The 25,971-nt window shown below is 45.6% G+C and overlaps 2 protein-coding genes across 5 annotated transcripts in view; one reads left to right on the top strand and one right to left on the bottom strand.

The window, feature by feature from the left end:
* Positions 1–13,808, bottom strand: part of TSPAN4 (tetraspanin 4) — a 655,297-nt gene extending 641,489 nt beyond the window's left edge. For 2 of the 3 annotated variants that reach the window (XM_083165444.1, XM_083165446.1), the window contains exon 1: positions 13,655–13,808. The gene's annotated coding sequence lies outside the window, so the exon portion shown is untranslated. The remainder of the gene's footprint in view (positions 1–13,654) is intronic. The other variant, XM_083165445.1, reaches the window with a different exon arrangement.
* On the top strand, positions 13,763–21,655 carry POLR2L (RNA polymerase II, I and III subunit L). Of its 2 annotated transcripts, none has more exons than XM_083165448.1 (3): positions 13,763–13,906; positions 17,923–18,030; positions 21,349–21,655. In XM_083165448.1, the coding sequence occupies exons 2-3, from the start codon at positions 17,936–17,938 to the stop codon at positions 21,455–21,457; spliced, it is 204 nt and encodes a 67-aa protein (XP_083021574.1). In that variant the 5' UTR covers positions 13,763–13,906; positions 17,923–17,935; the 3' UTR covers positions 21,458–21,655. The 2 variants fall into 2 exon arrangements, with proteins under 2 accessions (XP_083021574.1, XP_083021575.1); XM_083165449.1 differs by having other exon boundaries at positions 13,838–13,975.
* Positions 21,656–25,971: the final 4,316 nt, after the last annotated feature.

Below are 25,971 nucleotides of genomic sequence, written 5' to 3'. Positions count from 1 at the left end.
GTGTATTCCCAAAATAGCCCATTCCGGAGATAGGGGAACATATTTGTGAAGATAGGCAGATGGGAAGTGTCTGACCTGTCTTCAAAATTGGTTGATTACAGGACATTCCCACATACATGAATGATCGAAGCACCATCCGCTTGACACTTAGGCTAAACGTCGGTTTCTGAGAGTCCAATTAAAAATCTCCTTTGGGGTGAAAGATCTCCTCTGGGAAACATGTTGTAAAACATCTCCCTGTAAATGCTCGAAGTTAAGACAGAAGTGAAGAATGATAAAGTTTTTTAAATATTGTAAAGTTGTATGTGGAAAGATCTCTAGCCAGAAAGACCACCTCAATGTCATTTTCGTGTGGTCAGTAAGTGTATTCACTAGTCATGCCAATCCCGGGGCATTTTTTCAATCCCGGGATTGAAAAATGCTAAATCCCGGGATAATAAAAAATGCCCTGGTGGCCCACTATTTACTTAAAGTGGGAGCCCGGTGCAGCCGGGAGCCGGGTATGCTGAGAGGGCGGGCAGGAGGGCTGCTGGCTGGGTTGCCGCCGGGTTGGTAGGTGGGCTCATACAGCGGGGTGGCCGGGAGCCGGAAAGGTTGGGTGGGCGGGCTGTGCCCTGTGCAGCGTGACCTCTGACCTCGTCACGCTGCGCAGTACAGCACTGCCGGGTATGGGAGAAGCCGGGCAGCGTCTGAGCGAGTGCTCAGACGCTGGCCGGAAACTCCAATACCGGGATTGAAATCCCGGCATTTTGGGGGCCAAATCCCGGGATCCCAACGATCCCGGGATTGGCCACCCTAGTATTCACTATACTAGTTCATAAAACCAGAAACATCCAGTCTTCTTATGATAAAGGATTTCTGGTCTCCTCCTGATAAATGATTAGTATTGTTTATTAAACCAATCTGAAGATATCCTAGAAAATATTTAACTGAACTGATGTAAAGCTGGCCATACACTAGTGCGATTTGGCCACTTTTCACCCGATTACGATGGATCAGCCGTGAAATCGGGTGATAAGTAGCTAAACCGCACGTGTTTGACATCTGATCTGATGCATGGTCCCATGCTTATCAGAGTCAGAAGTGCTGCACGCCCGTACTTCTGACTCAGACTGTGCAGCAGTGGGGAATGTCAATGCATATGATATACAGTATACAAAAGGACCGCATACAATATCTTCTGTGATCCTGCCGCATACAATATCATATTTGATCTTGCAGCCTCCCCTCGGAGAAGCCACAGTAGTGTATGGGGGCCTTTAAACTGAGCTTGCTATAGTGTTAATAGAGGATCTCATGTTTCTCTATAAGTTTTTTGATCATAACAGGTCTTTTAAATTTTTAAACAGATGGATTAACAAATTCTACAGTACCTTTAGGGGGGTATATTTAATCTCCCGCAGCCATCTCCCAATGGCAGAGATGGCTGCGGGGCCCTATTCAATGCTGTCTTCCCTGACATCATTGAACAGGGTATCTCGGCAGAACGAACCCAACTTCTCAAGCAGTCGGACTCGTTCTGCCGAGAACGGCCGGGAAGTGACGAGCTCCCGGCTGCAGCTCACCTCTTCCCGGCCACGCCCCCTTCTCGTCCCACTGCAGGCAGGACATTGAATCTCGCCTGCAAATTCTTAATTTAGCAGACCAAGAATGGGACAGGGTCACGGCTGTCGGGCCAGCTCGAAAGCCGTGGCCCAAGATTGAACACCCCCCTTAGTTTATGCTACCACACTATATTCCCATGGTAATACTGCAATGGTCAATACACTCTGGTATTTATTTCTCATGACTAGTTTACAGTTAGGTGTCCTCAGCAGCCAATACAGATAGAGCAAGTCTGGCTTTAGCAAACAGCACTTATTGGATTGGCTAGCATAATCTGTATCTGCAAAAAAGGATGCCTGCGCCACATGACGGTGCAGAAACAAGATTGCAGTGCTGTGCCATACTGGCACCACACCTCCACAGCGTGAGCGTGTCTGGGATGATGGTGATCACTGCTCAGCATACAGCACGTGCAATGCAGCTGGTTGCATGTAGTGCCATTAAACTTGCTATATCATTTCTCAGGAGAGAAGGACCCACTGACAGTTACTCCGTACAGATGGTGTTACCAAAGTCTCAGAACTGGGACAGATCAGTGCTCTTTCTGCATATACGAATTACAGTAGTACATGTGCTTTAACGGAAAATATAGCAGGTTTATAACATCAGGCCTGACGTTTGCCATGTCAGAGATAAACAGACCCTCATCCCAGCTGTTGCTAAGCAATAATAGAGATGTTTCTACAACACCTTGAGACTTCGGGGGGAAATATACTAAGATGGGAGTTCTATTTCACACAGGTGTTGCTATAGGTAACCAATCAAAATCTACTTTTTTATTTATTTAGCACCTACTAGAAGATAACAGATCTGGCAACCAGTGTCTGACTGGTTGCCCATAGCAACATCCCATGTGAAATAGAACTTCCATCTTAGTTTAGTTCCCCCTTCATGTGGAGAGTGCTGACTGGACAGCTGATCCTGACTCACACAGCATTCTCATACAAGACAACACTGAGCGCTCAGCACCATTCTCGCAGCATTCTCCAGTCCTCGTGCATTCATTCTTCATACAGTGGGCGGTATTCAATGTGAATACCGGCGAGGTGCAGCGAATCCTGTTTAGGATTCGCTGCACATTCGCCACGTTCAAGAGCCTCGCAGGCTCCAGTAATCAACGAGTCAGGGGCTCGCTGCCCCTGACCGGCGAATATGAGCTCCTGCGGCGAACGCCGCAGGGAGCCTGAGGACGGTGGCAGGCAGGGAGATGGAAGTCTCTCTGCCTGCCCCAGAGCGTATGTGGGGGGGGGGGGGGGGGAAGGTGGGCTCCCCGGGTGCCAGGCAGCACAGGCTGCCCCCCGGGGGTGCCAGCAGGGGACCGGGTATATTCACTACACCCGATCGTGCATATGTAACGATCGGGTGCAGTGAATATTTAAATATCTAATGAGCGGCTCGGCTCCGGCGCCCCCTGCTGGCTGCTGTGTAAAAAAAAAAAAAAAATGTAAATTAAATATATATTCATGTGCTTACAGCACATGAATAAAAATAGCATGCCCCTCCTCAGAATAAAATTCCTGATTTTTTTACATCAAATGTAAAAAACAAAACACTTTATTTTAAAAGTTCACATTCCACTTCTCCATAAAAAGATAGCGATTGCTACTCGGTGAATCATGGCGAAAAAAACCTTCAAATGTATTCGCCATCTGGTCATTGAATAGGGTGATTCACCGTTTAAGTCAAAAATTCGCCAAACAGCACAAATTCGCCATAAAAACATGGCGAATCAGGCTCATTGAATACCGCCCAGTATGTAACACAGCCAGATGTACTGTTGTCCTACGGTTATTTACAACACTGCACTGTGTACAGGTATAAACATAAAATCACACACAATACTCTTCATGACTTCATGTGGAAATTAACAATATGGTTTAACTCTAATGAATCAGACAGACATACGCTTGGATATGATAAACAGCCCTACAACAAATGGACAAGCCATGCATTACATATAACAATTAGTATGAGAGGCAGAAATTACTATGTTATATATAGCAGCTACAAGGGAAGTACCGTAATGCAGAGATTCATTTTATGGCTAGCATTAATGCGCAAATGTCAAACAAGGGGTTTTTGCAGTTTACGGGCTACAGGACTGAACTGAGCAATGCTGATAAATGAGTATCTCTTCTCACAGCAAATGATCTGTGCATTGTAGAGAAGGTTTACTTCTGGCTACTAATGGATGGCGCAAAAGAAACCGAGAACAGAATATAGAGAAACACTGCCAATATTTTCAAGTGTTTTATTAGTTTGTGCCCGCAATAGAAGCAGTAAATGCGATAAAAGTTAATGGTCCATTGAGAGGAAAAAGGAAACAAAGGGAATATTGTTAATGTGATAAAAAAATAAGCATATATATTTTATTTTAGTGATGTGTAAACGCTTCTGCTGCCAACTCCACAGACACTTCTATAAGGAAGAGGGCATACCGGAAGCTTCGGTGATAGATTTTGTTCTCAGTTTAAACTGAGTCCTTGAACCAGGGGAGAAAAACAAAACATATATATAAAAAAAAAGCTATTTCTTACATCAAAATAAGCTAATGTAGTTTAGCAGGGCCCTGTCTGTCCCCATCGCAAAGAGATATGCTGCCAGAAGCAATGTTCCTTCATGGATACCAACATGTAATAATAGTGTTCATTCTATCTTTGAAAACCCATGCAGTTCCTCTTCCCTGCCTGGGGTGTCGCTGTCTGCTGTGGTGTTTTGGGAGTAATTAAAGTAATCTTAATACTGTAACATACAGATTTTTTTTTACAAAACTTTACATGACATGCTAAATAATGATGCATAAAAAGGGGCTACCAAGAGGAAGTGTCCTGGATGCTTAACAGAAGATCCAAGAAGTACAAAGGGGCGAATGCACTTGCGCTGTCTGAATCTAATAATCTATCGATTCCCAGATAGAGGTGGGCTGGAGGAATTGAGCAAGGTACCTTTTGGGGCTCCAGTGTCATTTTTTTCATCTTGTGGACACTCACCTTCTTCTCTAACCCGGGTGAGGTAGAGGTGATCGGACCGAGCTACGTTGGACCCCATCAGTACCTTTTTTTTACCTTTTTAACTTTTTATTGTTATTACCTGTCGTGTGGAATATTCGTGATTGGAATAAAGTGCCTTTTTCATTGACCTGTGACTGGCGGTGATTGGGACACTTCCGAATAGAGGGACAGGAAAAGAAACCTTTCCATGCCCATAGGGCACCTATATAAGGTGAGCTCTGATCTAATTGAAAATTAAAGGCTGGATACATTGTATGAAAGATACCTTTATATGCCTATAGGGCACGGCAGAGAGGTCAGTTGCAGGGGGCGATACCCCCGTTGATATCATTCTATTGACCTTCTGCCTCTGCCCTTTTTCTGGTTATTTCATTGGTGGAGAAATATTTACCCACCTCTATCTGGGAATCGATAGATTATTAGATTCAGACAGCGCAAGTGCATTCGCCCCTTTATACTTCTTGGATCGTATGTTTTGGGACCGGTAATCCCTGGCGTTTATAGTGCTGCAGTCTGTGGGCGCGGACCATCCTGAACTTCCTTTTTTGTGCTTAACAGAAGATAGTCAGTCCCAACTGGGTAAACAGCAGAAAATGGAGGAAACAGGTATAGCTGGGCTCAATGAATCTTAAGAGATGTAATGATCTTAAATAAGCAGATAAAAATACACAATAAAAATATCCACAATAAAATCTGGGTTGTACTTTGCAGAGGATAGTAGTCCTCATAGACAGTTAATGGGCCGTATGCAATGCAGCCGGCGAGGGGGTTAAAAAGCGGGGATCGCCAAAACAGGTGTAAACTTTGATAAAGCTGCAGCCAGCAGTGAAACGCATTAGTGTTACACTTTCACCCTCAGGACTGGATGGTCCCACTTCAACTATTCTTGTGGATTCTGTGAAAAACACCAATCAGCTTCCCCTATTTTCATCTGTGGACCCGGCAATCTGGATTCTTCCGGCAGCTTATTTCGATCTTGGCCACCTGTGTGAGAGGACACCCAGCTCCAGTTTTGTGGGTCAAATATCCATATTCCTCAAGCGGTTGCTGGGGAGGCACCACACCACGAGGACTTTTGTCTAACAGGGACTGAAATTCACCTGCCAATGGTGATCAACTTCAACTGGTAATGAGCACTTACCTGAATAACTATTTCCACATTGGCCCCCCAATTACCATTCCCAAATCCTGAGAAAGTGAAAGTTTTTACTTCCCTTATCTTAATTTATTTTTATATGTATTTTTGTCATATATTGTATAGTGCTTTTTAGTGTTAATTATTATTTTACAGTAAAGGTATATTTTATCATCAAACACTTGCGTAACTTAAATTTCATTAATAAGCGCTGCTACACATGCTCTTTGGTGTGTTTTTGTGCAGTGTACGAGGGTTAAGCACTAGCAGGGAGGTGCAGAACTAGCCTGCAGGGGTCTGGATGGAGGGTTAGGTAGTGCATTACTGTGATAGAGCACAAGCCACAGGGTGAGGGAGTGCATCAGTGTGATAGAATGTAGGCCCCAGGGTGAGGTCATGCATCAGTGTGATAGAACGCAGGCCCCAGGGTGAGGGAGTGCGTCAGTCTGTTAGAACGCAGGATGTGGTGTGAGGAAGTGCGTGAGTGTGATAGAGCACAGATTGTGGGGTGAAGGAGTGCGTGAGTGTGATAAACAGTCAGCGGAGACCTTCTTCCACACATATCTGCCCTCTTTCTGTCACTGTCCTAGCGAAGGACAGCGGCGATCCAATTTGTTTGGGTACAACATGCAGGCATATTGCGGTGCATTCGCATGCCAAATTTGGAACCGATTGCAGTTGTGCAAAAAAAAAAACACAGCCGTACAATCAAGTCTAAATGACGCCCTGTGTATGGTCATTGACATTTGAACACAGTACTTTTCTTAAACCATATTTCATGCAATAAAGCCGTGCACAGGTTAAGGGGACAGAGCCCCTTACGACGGTGTGAAGGGAGCGATGAATTACCTAGTACAGTTAATAAATAGTTAAAATTCTACATCTCTGTGTCTTCATCTACTGTTATAATATTGAAGAATAAATGTAACAGCGCTGATCACCGGAATTAAATGGTTAATACATTTTAATATAGGTAATGCATTGCATTAATACAATTTGACAAAACTATGCAATCAAAAGAAATACATAAAAACATACGTTTTGTTGAGGTATATTCACCCACTGACTCCACTCAATAGCTGCAGATCAGTTGGAAGCAAATGTCCCAGAGGCCTCACCAAAAACAGAGGAGCCAGTATTGGACTGCATATTAAATCCATTGGGCCCAATGAGAATGGACATTTGCTTCCAACCGATCTGCAGCTATTGAGTGGAATCAGTGGGTGAATATACCTCAACAAAACGTATTTTTTTTAATGTATTTCTTTTGATTGCATAGTTTTATCCAATTTTATTAATGCAATGCATTACCTATATTAAAATGTATTAACCATTTAATTCCGGTGATCAGCGCTGTTACATTTATTGTACACCTAGCGAAGACATAATAGAGGCGTACACCTAGCGAAGACATAATAGAGGCGTACACCTAGCAAAGACATAATAGAGGCGTACACCTAGCAAAGACATAATAGAGGCGTACACCTAGCGAAGACATAATAGAGGCGTACACCTAGCGAAGACATAATAGAGGCGTACACCTAGCGAAGACATAATAGAGGCGTACACCTAGCGAAGACATAATAGAGGCGTACACCTAGCAAAGACATAATAGAGGCGTACACCTAGCGAAGACATAATAGAGGCATACACCTAGCGAACACATAATAGAAGTGTACACCTAGCGAACACATAATAGAAGTGTACACCTAGCGAAGACATAATAGAGGTGTACACCTAGCGAAGACATAATAGAGGTGTACACCTAGCGAAGACATAATAGAGGTGTACACCTAGCGAAGACATAATAGAGGTGTACACCTAGCGAAGACATAATAGAGGTGTACAGCTACCGAAGACATAATAGAGGCACGCCTGTTTTACCTGATATTCCCAGCGTTTTCTTATGTCATGGCACGCCTAGCGTTTCTCTTAACACGCCTATTAAATGGGCGATTACTACCCTCAAACTCCTACTTCCTGTCAATCACCTTGTGAACGGCTTTTGAATCAAAAAAGTAAAACTTAATCACTGGCAAGCATTGGGGCTATACGCAATTGGCGTTGTGCAAATTGGCAGCCATGCGATCAGGTATGAATCGGGTCCCAAGACCCTGTTGAAGGGAGCGAGGTACAAGCGTGGGAGATGGAAGGTGAAAGCGAGGTACAGGTGTACAGGTGGAAGGTGGGAGTGAGGGATACAGTCATTTGGTCTACAGCACGATGGTAGACAGTCATTAGGTCGACACCATTAGGTCCACATGGGAAAAGGTCGAAAGGTCATTAGTTCGACAGGTCGTTAGTTCGACAGCGTCTAGGACGACAGTCAAAAGGTCAACATGGGGTTTTTCACTGTTTTTTGAGCCGACAGGCGGTATTTCATGCCCTACCATCCACTAGGGCGTGGTGGGAGTATAAAATAGTGTGTAGAGCGTAGCGAGCGATGCGGTGCACTTTAAACTGTGTCCATGTCGACATTCAGGTAAAAAAACTGTGAAAAACTCCATTTCGACCTTTTCACTGTCAAACTAATGACCTTTCCACCTTTTCCCAAGTCAACCTTTTCCCATGTTGACCATCGTGCTGTAGACCAAATGATACCAACCCGGGAGTGAGGTACGTATGTGGGAGATGGAAGGTGGGAGCATGGTGAGGGGGGAGATTGAAGGTCAGAGCATTGTACATGTGTAGTAGATGAAATGTGGGAGCGAGGTATAGTGTTCATTCTAGCACCCGCTATCTTTGAAAATCTATGCACTTCCTTATCCCTGCCTGGGGTGTCGCTGTCTGCTATGGTGTTTCTAGCACAGGTCTGGTTTGCATATCAGTGCTGATATACAGACCACACTGTACTAGAAGCACTAAAGCAGACAGCGACACCCCAGGCAGGGATGAGGAACTGCATGGGTTTTCAAAGATAGCGGGTGCTAGAATGAACACTATGGTACAGGTGTAGGAGATGGAAGGTTGGCTCAAGGGGGATGCAGTGTAAATCCCGGCGGTCAGGATCCCGGCGTTCAAAATCCTGACACCGGAATCCCGACACTTTCTCCCACCGTGGGTGTCCACGACACCCTCGGAGGGAGAATAAATTAGTGTGCTGAGCGTAGCGAGGCACCGGGCCCGCTGAGTGGCAAACGCAGCGAGCCCGCAAGGGGGGGCCGATCCACGTCCCCCCTTGTCGGGATTCCGGCGTCGGGATTCTGAACGCCGGGATTTAATACTGAATCCGGATCAAGGTGACAGGGAGATGGAATGAATAGTCTACAGAATGAGAGGGTTAGAATTAGGCTGTCAGAGAGGAGGGTAGAGCCTTGGACATTGATGAGCTTGTAGCTTGTTCTGTAGACATTAAATGGGAGAGTGTAAAAGTGCTGTTCTTTGGACAATGAAGTGGTTGGGTGGGAGAATGCTGTGCTCTGGTGTAGACAATGAAAGGTCCAGAGGACAAGGAACTTCTGGCCGGTGGAGTACTTTGAGGTTTAAAATTGTAAATATTGTGTGTAAAAATCACTAGAGTGGGTGATGATGTAAGATGTATATATATCATCAGCCACTAGGGGAAGGGATGCCAGACTCCAATCAGAAAAAGAAAATAAAAAATATATATATTTTTATTTTAGATATAACTGTTATATTTCCCCGATTAACCCAATGTATTTATTTTTATTCTCTTCATATTGGCAATTTAAATCCACATAACTATTCTCCATTTCTAACACAAGCAGCTGTAGCTCTGCAGTCAGTAATTGTACAAGAAGGTACCAGCACAACCGACGCCTCCAATGCCCCCAATCATAAGTGGGAAGAAGTTACAGTTTAAGGGGTATATTTACTAAAGAACTATTTTTTAAGATCTTAATGGACGTTGGGCTTCCACGGCTAAAATACACACTTACTACTAGATGTGGGGTTTTTATATTAATTTTTAAATGTTAGTAAATATGTGCCCCAGCCCTGGATCACCAACAACGATAAAGAGCAATTTTATATTGATGTTTCCGAAATATACCTCCCAAGCATTTACCAGAACTGCTTCTGGTTGTTAGGTCGAAAGTCAAACCACTATTGGCCGACAATATTGACAAAGCGCCTGTTGATACAGTGAGTATGGTACGCATTTTGGAGATTGTTCGTTGTCATTGGTATTTTGTCTTATGCCGTTTGCACGGGTGGACCCATAATGATACCTCTATACACTTGTATAACACACTATATAGTGAGTTTCGGTATGAGTTTTCCCGCGGAGTGCTTCCCCAAACACCATTTTTTCCTCAACATTTACACCTTTTTAATTTATTTTTATTTATTTCCATCTCTCTATAACATATTTCATGGGACACACAAGTTCAGCGCCATCAGACCATCATTTTTCCTGAAGTATCTGCTAGAGAGGATTACACAGTGGTCCTCCATTTGGGTTTGTGGCTGCAAGGACTGATAGCGCCTTGGGACGTTTCAACGTTTTGTTTATTAGCTGGAGGGCCATAGTTTGGACATGCCTGCACTAGAGGATTTTGTAAGAGAAATTGCACAGAAAGGGGCCTCTGAGCGATATCATCACACTCAATATAGTTAACGATGAGCACTCCCTGCCATTGGCTGAACATGCAGATCACTTTAGATGTATAGTCAACGACCCGCATGTACAGAGGGTAACGGTGATGTAACTGAACAATAATATTTACCGATATCACTCATTGTGTACGCTCAATATCGGCGACTCGTGGACGATATTGTTAACTATATCGGCCATAGCCAGCATCGAGTATTCTAGTTCACTCTTTCTGACAAAATCCTTCTTAGATGGACAAAACCATGTGCACTGCAGGGGGGCAGATGTAACTTGTGCAGAGATAATTAGATTTAGGTGAGTTATTTTGTTTCTGTGCAGGGTAAATACTGGCTGTTTATTTTTACACTGCACTATAGATCTCACTTTGAAGCAAAAACCCCACCCAAATCTAATTCTCTCTGCACAAGTTACATCTTCCCCACCTGCAGTGCACATGGTTTTGTCCATCTAAGAAGGATTTTGTCAGAAAGAATGAACCAAAATAAGGCCCTGGGTGATTGAGCTGCCAATCATTGGCAGCTACTGCAGGTAACTGCTCGGCAGATCGCCCGTACACACAGAACGATACACCGATATATCGGGCATCAGCTGTGTTGCAGAGTCAACTTGATATATCTGTGTACAACGCCGTTCACAAAAATATCGATGGTACACACTGGCCGAGGGTTATTATTATGGTGGCTCAAACCTAATAAATTGAGGCTGTGGTGTAATTTACACCCACAGTTACAACTTCTACTTTAACCACCAAAGCACAAATGAGAATATGGTTACATTTTACATTTAAAAAAAAATGTTTACTATCAATCAACATTTTACTGACACATTACTCCCCAAAATGTAGCATTACATCTGCAGATGCAGCATTGGACAGGGTATCTTCTGAGGGTAAATTGGTAACAGCAGGATGTCGGTATTTTTAGTTAATCCCACAAAACGGAAGGTTTCTTAATTTACGAATACTGTGTTTCCCCGATAATAAGACACGTCTTATTTTTTTTTCTGGAACACAAAACACCATAGGGCTTATTTTCGGGGTAGGGCTTATTTTAATTAACATTGACAGCATGCCCCTCACCTCAGTGGCAAACGCAGGATTTTCAGAAGGGGGTTTCCAGAGGGGCGGAGCAAAGCACGGAGATGGACACTTAGGTGACCCAGTATATGCCGGGTCAGTTAAAGTATTATAGATAGACCATATTACCGTATTATAGATAGATATATATATATATATATATATATACATACATACATACAGGGGCGTCAACAGCAGTGTAGATCCCTGGGCATAGCAATGTATTGGGGCCCCTACTGATCCTCCAGGGGTAGGGGAAGCTTTGATGTCCCGCGGGTGGTAGGGGGTATTATATCAACCGTTCTGCATGTAGGGCCTGGATCAGTAATTTCCACTAATTTCCCCTTTACTGCACATATGGTGGGAGATGGAGTGGGAGAAGGGGGCATTGGGCTGAATGATGGGGCCCTGATACATAACTTCCAGGGTGGTAGAGGATGTTTAATACACAGAGGAGGGGTGTATAGTTGAGTGGGCTCATTATTCATAATTTTCTGGTGGGAGGACAGCTTGCTTGACTGCAGATATCTCCAGTTCCCGGAAATAGATTTCTTAGATTTTAATGGAAAAACTAGAGAATCCCACCTACCAAATGGTATTGGGGACTAGGGGATCAGAGTTCAGGAGACAGAGCAATCTGCCCACAAGTATATAAAACTACATACCAGGTGTGTGGAGCTGGAGCAGTAACCAGTTGCTGGAAGGCTGATATCTCTGGTTCTGGGAACAGTAGAGACAAGCTACTAGTGTCCTTCAAAGGGGAAGAGTCCCAGCTTTTGGAATATATCTCTAGAAAAACTCTAATTCAGAACCTGAAATATCTGAATGGGAATAACAATTAACAGGCTTGGATGGGGACCACTGCTTTGAAGTCAGATATCTCCGGTTCCCAGTGGCCGATTTTTACAATTCTTATACCCATGGAAAGAGGGGACCCTCAGCTTTCAGCTGAGGGTCCTTAGACTCCTGGGGGGGGTTTCTGGGTACTCAGAAACCCCCCCTGCGTGCGCTACTGCACCTTATACTTTCAGCACAACTGCCGCTTTCCTTTCTTTTTCCTACCACGTTTTTCAGCTTTTCTGCCGCCACCGCCGCTCATTCACTCCACTCCTGCCTGTGAACCGTACAGACACCGCTCAGTATTGGATGGTGCGCGGTGACATCACATGTGCAATGCATCCCTGGGACCACTGATGCCAGCAGAGGCTTCTGCAGTACCAGGGCTGCTACCGTAGCAGCAGCATCCATTTCATGCGGGGCGGAGCTGGAAGCATTGTAGTTTAGCGCAGGGACTGGGGAAAACTGAGATTTAGCTAGGGCTTATTTTCAGGGTAGGGCTTATTTTGGACCATTGTCCAAAAATAAGGGTAGGGCTTATTATCGGGGAAACACAGTAGGTAGACTTTCTAAAACCATAACTAAGTATATCTTAAAAGTACAACAGTCAATAAAAAACATACATAAAAAATACTCAATAAGTTCTATGCAACAGAGCTTACAACTTAAATACACAATATAGACGCTATCACAAGAAATACGTGCAAAATAAATTGAGTTGTATCTTGTGTATCTCTTGGAAGTTTGGCTTAATACACAAATGGGTGCAAACAATGTGTATCTCTCATATTAGCATTGTAATAACATCAGATTCGGTACCATAGTAGTTCTACAAGGGGCATTTTATTAATAAAAAGTAATACATAAATCTGACTTGCTCAGTGTAGGAAAGTGAGGGTCAGTGCAGGCAGGTTGTATATAGTCCTGTGCAAGGCAGCCCCCCACACACACCTGGTATCCAATCACACAGGTAGTCCCAGCCATTACCAGCCATCACAGCACGGAAAAGTTATGGCAATGCTCAATATATATTAAGAGAAATCTAACAGCAGCAAATGGCAAACATCACAGAATATCTAAGTATGCTAATTATTAAGGTATATATATATATATATATATATATATATATATATATATATATATATATACACACACACACTTTCATTTACTGTTTACATGCACAGGGTACCAGTAAATTAATCGTGGGTGTGCATTTATAAATTGCCAGCTGAACGTGATGTGCTCTGCGCTGTGTGGGAACTTGTTGCTCGGTGTAGGATGGGACTTGTACTATACTGTGTGTGCAGTTATCGTATATATACACAGCCTCGCTCAGCACACACATGACACATGCAGGCAGTACATGTACACAGTATGTGGAAGGTACAGGTGACGGAGTACAGAAAGGAGAGTACCTGGCGGCTGCTGCAGCTGTCTGTCTCCCCGGTCCCTGCTGCGCTCTGATCAACCCTCACAGCTCACACAGCGGCGGTGATCGCTATGCTCCCTCCCGTCCGCCAGGGGGTGTACGCACACAGCGCAGGGTCTGGGAGTTACAGGCGGCGGGTCACGTGGTACGGAAGTAGTGCCGCTTTGCTGTTGCTGTGTGTGTGGGCGCTTGGCTGCTGCAAGCGTGCGGGAACAGGCGGCAGGAGTGCCAGACACTGGTGAGAAGGGCTGCTGGGTTGGAGTTGCTTTTCTGCATTGGGGGAATCATCGGTACTCATAGGGTGCAGGTAACTGTTATTGCTGGCACTGGGGTGGAGATGGCATCTAAACACCAATTCATATAAAATGTTCTCATTGCGTGACAGGACTGCAGTGGTTGCCACTATCGCATGCTCATTTTCGATGGCTCCTCCAATGATGGAGGTGGCTCTTTTGTGTATTATTTATATGGTGCCACAAGGTTTAGGTGCCTGTTGTAGGCAGCATAACGTAGATGAGTGTAAAGCCGGGTACACACTGGAGGGATGGGAAGTCGTTCCAAGATCACCAGTACACACTGGAGCGTAAGGAAGGACGAAATGATCACTGTTCCATCTTTTAATACCATTCATGGTGTCGCTAGCAATGTCGCTCTGTACATCATAAGGCCCCCATACACTATGCGATTTTGGGCCGATTTCGGCCCTTTGGGCCGATAAATTGGGTGAAATCGGGCCAAAATCGCATGTGTTTGACATCTGATCTGATGCGCGGTCCCGCGCGCATCAGATCGCGGCGTTGGACCTACAGAACATAAGATATATCGGAATCTGAGCCATCATGGGTGCTTTTTAGCACCCACGATGTTCAGATCTGATATATCTTTATATACAGCCCCCCTGTCTTACTAGCAGCGCCCACCCCCCTGCATTGACGGCTCCCGGCGGAGGTAGTGCAGGCGGGGACCGCAGGCGTCGCAGAGCAGAGACCGTCGGCGCGGCGGGAGAATAGGAAGAAATCCTATTCAAAAGACCAGGCGGCTGCTGATTGGCTGAGCTCTCAGCCAATCAGCGGCCGCCCAGTCTTTTGAATAAGATTTATTTCTATTCTCCCGCCGCGCCGACAGTCTCTGCTCTGCGACGCCTGCGGTCCCCGCCTGCACTACCTCCGCCGGGAGCCGTCAATGCAGGGGGGGGGGCGCTGCTAGTAAGACAGGGGGGCGCTGCTAGTAAGACAGGGGGGCGCTGCGGGGGACACAGAGTTGGCAGTAACAGAGCCGGGCAGGAAAAGCTGTCAGCGCTGGGGAAAAAAAAGCCCATACAATGAATGGGCAGCCTGTGATTGGCTGAGCACTCTCTCAGCCAGTCAGCAATTGGCTGAGAGAGCGCTCAGCCAATCACAGGCTGCCCATTCATTGTATTGGCTTTTTTTTCCAGCACTGACAGCTCCCCGCTCTGTCACTGTCCCCCGCAGCGTCCCCTGCACGCTGCCATAGCAGTGCCCCCCACCAGCAGCCCTGTTCTGCAGCCCCTTCCATGCTCCCCGGGTTTACATGTGATAAATCGAGACGATTTATCACATGTAAAAAATGGCACATCAAGTGCCAATCTTATCAAGCTCCCCCGGGGAGCTGCCGGGGAAGCTCAGGGGGAAGTCGGGGGCGACTTGTCCTCAGGACAAGTCGCCCTAGTGTATGGGGGCCTTACACAACATAGTCGCACGCAATCACAGGAGCATGCATAAACACTGTGTGATATGCTGTCCGACCAGATAGCATATTACCCAGTGTGTACCCAGCTTAAGTAGTGCTGGTTACACGCTCCCAGATGAACAACATAGTGCATGCACACTGTCCATTATCAGTCAGTGACATAACGTACCCCAATTCCGAAATGTAGTCATTGACATTAAAGTAAATTGAGCTGCATTTACAGATTAACAATGGTCACTCCCGGTAACATTTACAAAGACCGTGGGGTATATTCAATTGATGCCGAATCCATTCTGAAATTATTTTGCCTAAATGGATCCGGCATCCATTATTCAATGCAACTGCAAATTCCGCTCTCACCCAGCCCAGTGGCGGGACAGATGTGTGCGGCAGGTGGGTATGGAAGGGTGCGAGCTGCGGCGGACAAGAGGATGGTGCTGTGTAAACTGCTGCTCACCCGGCGCCGTCCTCCCTGCCTCAATCTGAAATCTTGTTATTGTCAAATTGAGATTGCGGGAAACATGGCCAAAACCTTTAGGCATTTCCGTCAAAAGCAGGCTTTCAGCAGGTCGGAACATTCCAACCTGCCAAAAAAGCATTGAATAAATCAGGACCCCTTCCGACCTATTCATGTAGAAAAAAATTTCGACATGAATAAATTGCAGTTCCGACTCAATTGAATATACCCCCATAAAAGGGTAAATACTGTGTGTTTGGGAGAAACCATGATAAGACTTGTGACAAACTATCTCTAGGTTTGTAGGGGATTTTCTACCTTTTATGACTTTAGAAAAGAATCAACTTTATTGGCCATGTGTGCTTGCGCACACTAGGAATTTTTTGTGGATTACAGTGCAGCATCAAGCAGGGATGAAATGGGGAGAGACATTATACACATTACATTGAGAGCAGTAAGACATTATGTGCGGGGATCACATGCCCGCCGAGCTGCACAGCGCCTAGGCAGCCATCAGCGGCGCCACTGGTTATTGCGGCAGCCAGGTAGATAGCAATATAAGCAGGGACCAACCTTATTTGAAACTTATTTATAGTGTCTGCCGACACCACTTCTTCAGGAAGTGAGTTCCAAAGTTTGACTTTTCTGACTGTAAAGAAATTTTTGGTACTTGCTTCCTAGCACGGCGCCCAGATTTCCTACGAACGGCACCATAAGGGCATCGCATCACATGGGCCATTTTAACGGCATGCGATGCGTTTTTTTTTTTTTGTTTAATTTTTTTCTATGCTCATGACATTAGGTATACAATAATATGATTGTATGTCCCAAAAATAGGTTTAAAGCACCCCCACTATCCACGCCAGCCTGAAGCGTGGCGAGCGCAGCGGAACGTGTCCTCCGACCTTTTCATTCCCCCACTATCCACGTCGGCATGGAGAGTATTTTATATAGTGTGGCGAGCCCGAAGCGTGGCGAGCGCACGCGGATTACTTTACATGTATTCCGCGTCCCCTCGCTTCGGGCTCAGTGGCTCACTGCTCTCGCCACACTATGTAAAATCAACTCCACGCCGATGTGGATAGTGGGGTAATGAAAAAGTCAGAGGACGGGTTTCCTCCACCCCTCACGGGGCTCGCTGCACTCTCCATGCTTTGGGATGGTGGGAGGGGGGGGGGGTGCGTTAAACCTATTTTGGGGACATACAATCATATTATTGTGTACCTAATGTCATGGTATCGCACACCCTATAAAATTGCATGCGATATTGCGGCCGATGCGATGGCCTGGGGCAGAGAGAGCCGTGAATAAATTACATAGGAAAATCGCATCGCACATCTTATGGCCCTAAAATGGCCCGTGCGATGGGTTTTCCTACGCAGAATACGCCGTTCTAGGAAACAAGTACCAAATTTTTTCTTCTAGATGAACAAAATCTTTTTTTCTTCTAATCTAAACTCGTGCCCTTGCATCCTAGATTCCTGTCTACCAGAAAAAAGGGTGTTTGACAGTTCCTTCTATTGACCCCTAATGTATTTATACATATTGAGCATGTTCCCCTTAAACGTCTCTTCTCTAGTGTAAATAGTTGCTTACTCTTTCCTCGTAGCTTAAATTCTTCATTCCCCTAATAAGCTTTGTTGCTCTTCTTTGAATTTTTTCTAATTCTATGATGTCCTTTTTATAGTGTGGGGCCCAGAATTGTACTCCGTATTCGAGGTGCGGTCTAACCAATGATTTGTACAGAGGCATAATTACTTTTGAGTCCCTAGTTTCCATGCCCCTTTTAATACATGCTAGAGTTTTGTTGGCCTTTTTTGTTGCTTTGTTGGGGGGGGGGGGGCGTCAATGAGGGACTGCATTACTTTGTCCCTCTGTATTTGCCATTTTTCTAAATACAGCTCATACAGTTGCTAAAAGTATTTTAGACAAAAACTTGCATAATATCTCACCAACCGCATTGATCACCATATATGAGGTAATATTTCTGTACAGGTACATAGCCCAGAAGAGCATAGAGTGATGCAATTGGAGCGGTTATTGTTCTTTATCTGTATCCTAACAATATGTGTTTCTTTTTTCCCCAGGAAATTCATCAAAATGATTGTCCCAGTCAGATGCTTCACATGTGGAAAGATCGTTGGTAATAAGTGGGAGGCGTACCTTGGGCTACTGCAGGCTGAGTACACTGAGGGGTATGTTCAGTGACAGTGGCGCTTGGAAATCATCTCAAAGCAGAGTCCATTCTAGTATTACACTGTGTGTGATAACCCAGGTTACACTTACACTCTCTAACAGAGTTTGACCCCTGTTGTGATTCTGGTAGTGGAACCAGGACACCCGAATCGGGTAGACAGTGTGTGTTCTTGCTAGGATGTGGGCAAGTAGGGCGCGGCAGTTGTGGGGACAGGGCCATTTGTGTGGCTCCCTGATAAAACATCCTGGCATTAACAATAATATATGTTGTTTTTTATGGAGCCACAGTGGTTCACACAGTCAGTCATTGGGGAAAACTGAACATGCATAAAACAAGGACATTCAAGATAATGCACATTAAGCACAGGCATGAATAGACAAGGGTTTGGACAAAGGAGTATTTAAGGATGGAGCTGTGTAAAAGGTGGTGATTTATTAGAGTTTTCTATGTGCAGAGTAAGAGCAGTTGTCTCATATGCACGGTTATTAATGTTAATGTATGATGGCGTTTATGTCGTCTTGGCCATTTCAACACAAACAACAACAAAAACAGCCACTTTAAACTCAAACATGAAAATAATTGTTTAGCGAGAACCTCTGTCCAGCTTTGGGATATCTGAGGAAGCCGCAGTATACATGGGTACACCATGAAATATATCTGTATAGTGTTCCTTCTAGGAACCGGGGCAGGCAGGGCGCCGCTGCACGGGGGGCATCGTCAAGGGGGCGGACCGAGCCCGCCGTCGTCACTGTTCTGGGCGGTCCCGTGCCGCCTACGTCACAAAAGGGGCGTGCCCGGGCCGCGTCGTGATGAAAAGGGGCATTCCCGGGCCGCGTCGTGACGAAAAGGGGCGGGCCCGGCTGCCGTCGTAACGAAAAGGGGGCAGGCCCGGCCGCACCGAAGGCTCTCCGCTGCCAGGGAAGTGCCAGGCACCGCTATATACTGCGGCGCCGGGCTTCCCCGATATCACGATAAGAGGAGGAGGCAGGCTGTTTTAGCAGGGCGCTGCCAGAGGGGCAGGGCGCATTTTGCCCTTGAAAAATCTGGCAGGGCGCAGTGCCCCGCTAAAACAGCCTAGCGGGACCACTATCTGTACCTCTCTTTACATCTGTTCTACCATTCCCAGGTAAGGGGAGAATTCAATTACCACAGCTAGATTATGCCACAGGGGCTATAGAATAAGCTGCTGGCTGCAGCAGTTATCAGGGTTTTTTTTTTCAGACATGGCAGGTCCTGGGGGGGGGGGGGGTAATTGCAGTACTCGTTGAAGCTTCTTGCATTAAGAATAGTAGTTAATAACTATAGACACACACAATTACATGGTTTTGTCTTTTGTTTTTGTATTTTAAGCCTGTAATAGGTTTAATTAGACATTTGTGTTGCTTTTATGTCCATTTGCTGGGGACAAACAATCCTAGAGAGCAAGACATGAAAATATTAGCCTGGTATCCTGAGTACAGAATTTGAGCATGAAATCAAGGAGTTATAGGGGCAGAAGCAAATATAGATACAGTGTATTTCATGTGGTTTGTCAAATAGTCCGCAAGCTGGATCTCCTATGGTGTGTACACACTTGTACTATGTGCATGAGATTTTGACTATATAGTCAAAATCTCATCTGGATCTCATGCAGATCGCACAGGTTTTAACCCTTGCGATCCCGATGCGCGCTCCCGTATCGGGACAAATAAAGACATGACACCAAAGCCTGGTTGCCAACGATTTAATGCTAGTGCATTTTCGTCAGGGCATTACACGAATAAACATGATTTCACTCACCATTTATGTGCTCAGGTGACCCCCCACCACAGCGTCTGCAGGAGCCGCGCGGCAGCGTGTCTGCTGCGGCTCATCATGATGACGTCACCCACGTGCACCCGTCACCATAGTAACAAACAAGCTAAAAGACAGAAGCATAGCATGCTCAATAATAAATACAATATATGCACAAAATGTATGACATATTGCTAAGGAATAAATGACATGTTACATATACTGCAGAAGAGGCTAAAGAAAACCGTTTAAGCCTAGCGTCTCATTGTGACTGTTCGGGCTCAAGGAATTCAATAGGAATATCCACCTTGACTCCCTTTGAAGCAGCATTTTAGATCTGTTGCCCCCATGCATCAGCGGGGGGGACATGATCAATGATTTTGTGTTTCAACGCAGTGGGAGGTTGTTCGCTGTCGCCTTTCAATACTGCCGTTCTGATGGCTTGACGATGATGGGCCATCCTGATTTTAAATTGGCAGTCGGTCTTGCCGACGTAGTATTTGCCACAGGGACATATTAGAACATAGATCACAAACCTAGTTGTGCACGTGAGTCTAAAGTTTATTTTAAACTGCCTGTTACTGGTAGGATGTCTGATGGAATCACCTGTTATCATGTACCCACAAGTGGTACAACCAGTACACTTAACACAAATGGATGGATATATATATATATATATACGCGTCAACAGCAGTGTAGACCCCTGGGCATAGCAATGTATTGGGGCCCCTACCGATCCTCCAGCGGTAGGGGTGGGAGAAGCTTTGATGTCCCGCGGGTGGTAGGGGGTATTATATCAACCGCTCAGCATGTAGGGCCTGGATCAGTAATTTCCACTAATTACCCCTTTACTGAACAGATGGTGGGAGAAGGGGGCATTGGGCTGAATGAAGGGGTCCTGATACATAACTTCCAGGGTGGTAGAGGATGTTTATTACGCAGAAGATGGGTGTATAGTGGAGTGGGCTTATTATTCATCATTTTCTGGTGGGAGGACAGCTTGCTGGACTGCAGATATCTCCAGTTCCCGGAAATAAATATCTTAGAATCTGAGGGGATCTGAGTTCAGGAGGCAGAGCAATCCGCCAATGAGAATATAAAACTACATACCAGGTGTGTGGAGTTGGAGCAGTAACCAGCTGCTGGAAGGCTGATATCTCTGGTTCTGGGCACAGTAGAGACAAGCTAGTGTCCATCAAAGGGGGGAGAGTCCCTGCTTTTGGAATGTACCCTCAGAAAAACTCTGTCAGACAGAACCTGAAATATCTGACTAGGAAGGGCAATTAACAGGCTTGGATGGGGATCACTGATTTAAAGGCAGATATCTCCGGTTCCCAAGGGCCGATTTTTAAAATTCTTGTACCCATGGAAAGAGGGGACCCTCAGCTTTCAGCTTAAAGACCTTAGACTCATGGGGGGGGGGTTTCGGGGTACTCAGAACACCCCCCCTCCCTCCCCCCTGAGTGCGCTACTGCAATGCCCAAATATTTGTATAGTCTGGTTCTTTTCATTAACACTTACCGTTTCTCTCTACTTCTTACAGGGATGCTCTGGATGCCTTGGGGCTAAAGAGGTACTGCTGTCGCCGAATGCTTCTCGCTCATGTGGACCTCATAGAGAAGCTATTGAACTACGCTCCTCTGGAGAAATGAATGGTGATATTGGTACCGGATGCTGTCTCCTACCTGATGTGCAACAAAACTTCTTTCTAGAAATTCTACACAGTTCTGAGCTTTACAATATACTTGGACATGGCTGAACAAGACCACACATTCCTATAAGTCCTACACCCTGATTCCTCTACAAAAGGGATTTTTATTTAATAAAGGTTTTTTTTTGTTAATAGAAAATGTGTCCACCGTTGTATCCATGTTCAGAATATAATCCTGTAACACATCCCGATTCTATTTTCATATTCATGATCTTTCCTCTCAAATCATTTTCCTGTAATTGACCTATTGCACATTACCTTTGTTCACAAGGTTCTAATTATCTGCAGTAGCCCCCAGTCTCAGACTGTATAATATTACAATATGAAGGGTCTGTTCTGATTGCCAACTAACCAGCTATAGACAGACTTCAGTACTGTAGGCTTGTGCCCATGTTCATGTGTGTTAGCTCGCTACTGCTCGTACATTGTCAGAAGGAGAATATTCATCTCTGATTATTCTCACTGCAACTAGAAGAGAGGTTAGAAGACATTTGTCGGACCAGCTTCCTCTTTGCCATGTGCTGCATGTTAGTTTAGCTACAGTATATTGAGTCTGTGAAAATAAGGAACACTCAGTTTCTCCATAGTTTCCAGCAAACTGCTCCATTTCTGCGAACATGCACAGGCTGTGTTTTCTTATCCTGCGTAACCAAATGATCTAGCTTACTTGCTGACAGCTATCTTCTGTTTCCTGACATTATTGGACCTGGTTACAAGGAATGCAGAGAAGGGAGTCGCACACCACATACTCTGCACCCTTATTATACTTACCTCGTTGGAGGCCACTGTCGGTGACGGTCACTGCGGTCATAAGCCATTTGGAAATTGGCCGCTGTAAGGCCTGTGTATGCAGAGCATACTCTGGCATTAACCCTTCGTTGCATATTTGCTACATACCCAAACATCTCACTATAAACACTTGAAACTCAGAGAGTCAACCGTTTCAAGTGTATTCACCTGGCTGCAGGAAGTTTCTACGGGTCTGGGATGGATATTAGACAGCACTTACATCGACAGCCATTACATTGACACCATTAGTTCGACAGCTCAATAGGTCGACATGGTTTTAGGTCGACACTACCATTAGGTCGACAGTGTCTATGTCGACAGTCAAAAGGTCGACATGGATTTTTTCACTGTTTTCTGGCCGAAATGTCGACACAGTCGACATGGACACAGTTTGAAGTGTACCGCAGCCCCTCGCATCGCTCGCAATGCTTCGGGCACGGTGCCTCGCTGCGCTCGGCACACTATTTTATTCTCCCACCACGCCCTAGTGGATAGTAGGGCATGAAATACCGCCTGTCGGCTCAAAAAACAGTGAAAAAACCCATGTCAACCTTTTGACTGTCGACATAGACACTGTCGACCTGTGTCGACCTAATGAGCTGTCGACTTAATGACATGTCGACCTAATGGTATGTCGACCTAAAACCATGTCGACCTATTGAGCTGTCGAACTAATGGTGTCGATGTAAGTGCTGTCTAACAATAGTCCGGATACCGTTTCTACAATGCATTGACAAATGAACATCAACTTTTGTGAGCTTCTGAAAACCAGTGATATCATTCGGATGGCTACCAGACACTACAGAACAATCCCATGGCCTTGCAACACACAAACTACAGTAAGCCGTTTCCTGTCTTATTTCTGTATTGGTTAAGTATTATTTTATTTATTTGTCCTCTGTCTGGACTTGTTAAACAGGATAGAAAAGAACTGCTGAAAATAAGAACAGGTCTTGAAATATAAATAAAATGAAGAGCCATCAGCAGAGTATGGGAGACATGTAATAGGATGAGAGATTCAGAAAGTGAGAGATTTGGTAAGAAATCTCCAGGTTTTTTTTTTTTTTTTTTTTAAGGCGGCAATCATTTACACTGCAAAACCAGTTTGATTATGCAGTGTAATGCTGTGTACACACGGGGGAGATATATTGCTCAGCCATATATGGCTGAGCAATATATTGCTCAGTTTCTACTTTACATCAGCGACCAGAGATGGTCGCTGATGAAAAAGAAACTGCCGGGGGGAGCCCGGCAGTGGTAATCAGCTGGTCGCAGGAGCATGTTCCAGCGATCACCACAGGGGCAAAACCGGGAGCGCGCACCCGGTGATATATCACCGGTGCACACTCCCATTGCGGGCAAAATGGTCGCTCAGCGACCAGACTGAAATGGAGAGGAATAGTGGTTCAATGCAATGGAGAAAAAAATATATTCTTTTTTTTTTTAACTCTTTAATTTTACAGTGGCAAAAAAATATATTCTTATTTCAGGATCAAGATGGCTTCATTTTACGCCAAGGCTTGGAACAAGGCCATTGGGCCCAATTCAAACCTGATCGCTGGACTGCGAGATTTCAATCGCCACCTCCTGCGTGTGAAAACACGCCCATGTGCACAGCTGCAATTGCATTCGCAGCTGTGCACACAGGGGGAATTCCCCCCTGTGGGCAGCTGCCAAATTACACTGTGCGCATGCATGATTGTCCAATAATCGCTCAGGCTGCAAATTTGCAGCCCAGGGAGGAATTCTGAATCGGGCCCATTGATACAATCAAACCAAATTTCTGTTGGAGACATTTCATTTCTTTTTCTTCATTATTTCACAGTATGTTCTTTATATTACAAAAATTCTAGATACTTGTTTGAAAAATGTATTATTATTATCATTATTCGGTACTTGTTTCCTAGAACGGCCACAATCGTGAGTGATCGTGGCTCTTAATTAAGGGACACGATCCTCACGATGTGGCCGATTTTTTACAATTTTTTCACTTTGATTGACAGAAATCGGGTCAATCGGTCGGTCGCGACCAATTAAAATCGGCCGCGATGCGACCGACCGATTGACCCGATTTTTCCATAGACTTCAATGTTAAAAAATCTTTTAACATTGAAATCGGTCGGTCTTGTGCCATTATAATGGCACAAGATGAGATGGACTTGATTAAGTCCATCTCACATAGGGAAAAATGATAAAAAAGGTGAAATGGGCCAATATGACCCATTTCACATTTTTTATGTGCCCGCCATGACCCCACGATAGACGTGAACCCGAAGCGTGGCGAGCGCAGCGAGCCCGCGAGGGGCGGCGGTGCGCGTCCTCCGACCTTTTCATTCCCCTACTATCCACTAGGGCGTGGAGTGAGAATATAATAGTGTGGCGAGCGCAGCGAGCCACCGAGCCCGAAGCGTGGCGAGCGCAGCGAGCCCCGCGAGGGGACGCGTATACCTGTGAAGTTAGACGCGTCCCCTCGCGGGGCTCGCTGCGCTCGCCACGCTTCGGGCTCGGTGGCTCGCTGCGCTCGCCACACTATTATATTCTCACTCCACGCCCTAGTGGATAGTAGGGGAATGAAAAGGTCGGAGGACGCGCACCGCCGCCCCTCGCGGGCTCGCTGCGCTCGCCACGCTTCGGGTTCACGTCTATCGTGGGGTCTAGCACACTTATTAACATTTGGGGGGGCAATTTAAACAAATCTGGTGAAAAAAAAAAAAAAATCGGGTGAAAAATCGGTCGATCGGATCGGTCGCATCGTATGCGACCAAATCGCATGCGATGCGATCGATCCGATTTTTTATCTTACGACCACAACGATCTAAATCGTTGTGGCCGTTCTAGGAAACAAGTACCCATTATTCTTATACCCCTTTCACATCGCACTTTTAAAACGGTATATTTTTTAGTAGTAGCAATAATAATAATATTATACATTGCTTTTTTAGTTAAGTTCTATGGATAAATTTGCCCCAAAGAACTTTAGAAGGCCTGGCTATTCTATCATTTGAATTATTGCCTATGGCATACTCCATATAAACCCACATGATGTAGACGAATAACGTCTTTCAGAAGATTGCTATCAGTGTGTCAGATAATAACAATGGCCCTTATTCTGATCTAAGCGGAAACGGCTGCTTGCGGCCGTTCCGCCGATGTTTTCGCTCTGCGCATGTGCAGAGGGCACTCTGCGCATGTGCAGGCGAAATCGCCGCACATTTTTTTTTACCGCCGCAAAGGGGGTGGATAGGGGCGTGAGGGGCTACTTAGCCTCATTTCCCTATGCATACGCCCCGCGTTTCATGGGCGTTCCCATGCAAACGCGGGGCGTACGCATGGTAATGAGGCTGTGACGCATGTGTTGGGGGCGGGCATCTGACATCGCCGGATGTCAGCTGCCCGCCCCCATACATGCTTTCACACGGACAAGTGTCCGTGAGGTCTATGGGTGCGGGAGCTGGTGGAGCGTGCGACCATCGGATGCAGGGGGCTGCTCCAAGATGGTGGAGGCGTATCCCCCGCCATTTTCATGCGGACCGCCACATGTCCGCGTACGGACGGCCGTGGCGATCCGTATGGAAGGCGGGGATTCGCCTGCACGGTCGGAGCCGCATATGCGGCTCCGGCCGCACCAAGCAGAATAAGGGCCAATGTGAGTTCTCCGATCTTCTA

The sequence above is a fragment of the Crinia signifera genome, chromosome 11, assembly GCF_055691185.1.
Source record: "Crinia signifera chromosome 11, ASM5569118v1, whole genome shotgun sequence".
Classification (NCBI taxonomy): domain Eukaryota; kingdom Metazoa; phylum Chordata; class Amphibia; order Anura; family Myobatrachidae; genus Crinia; species Crinia signifera.
Note: the sequence above shows the minus strand (reverse complement) of the source record. Positions and strands in the feature narration are given on the sequence as shown.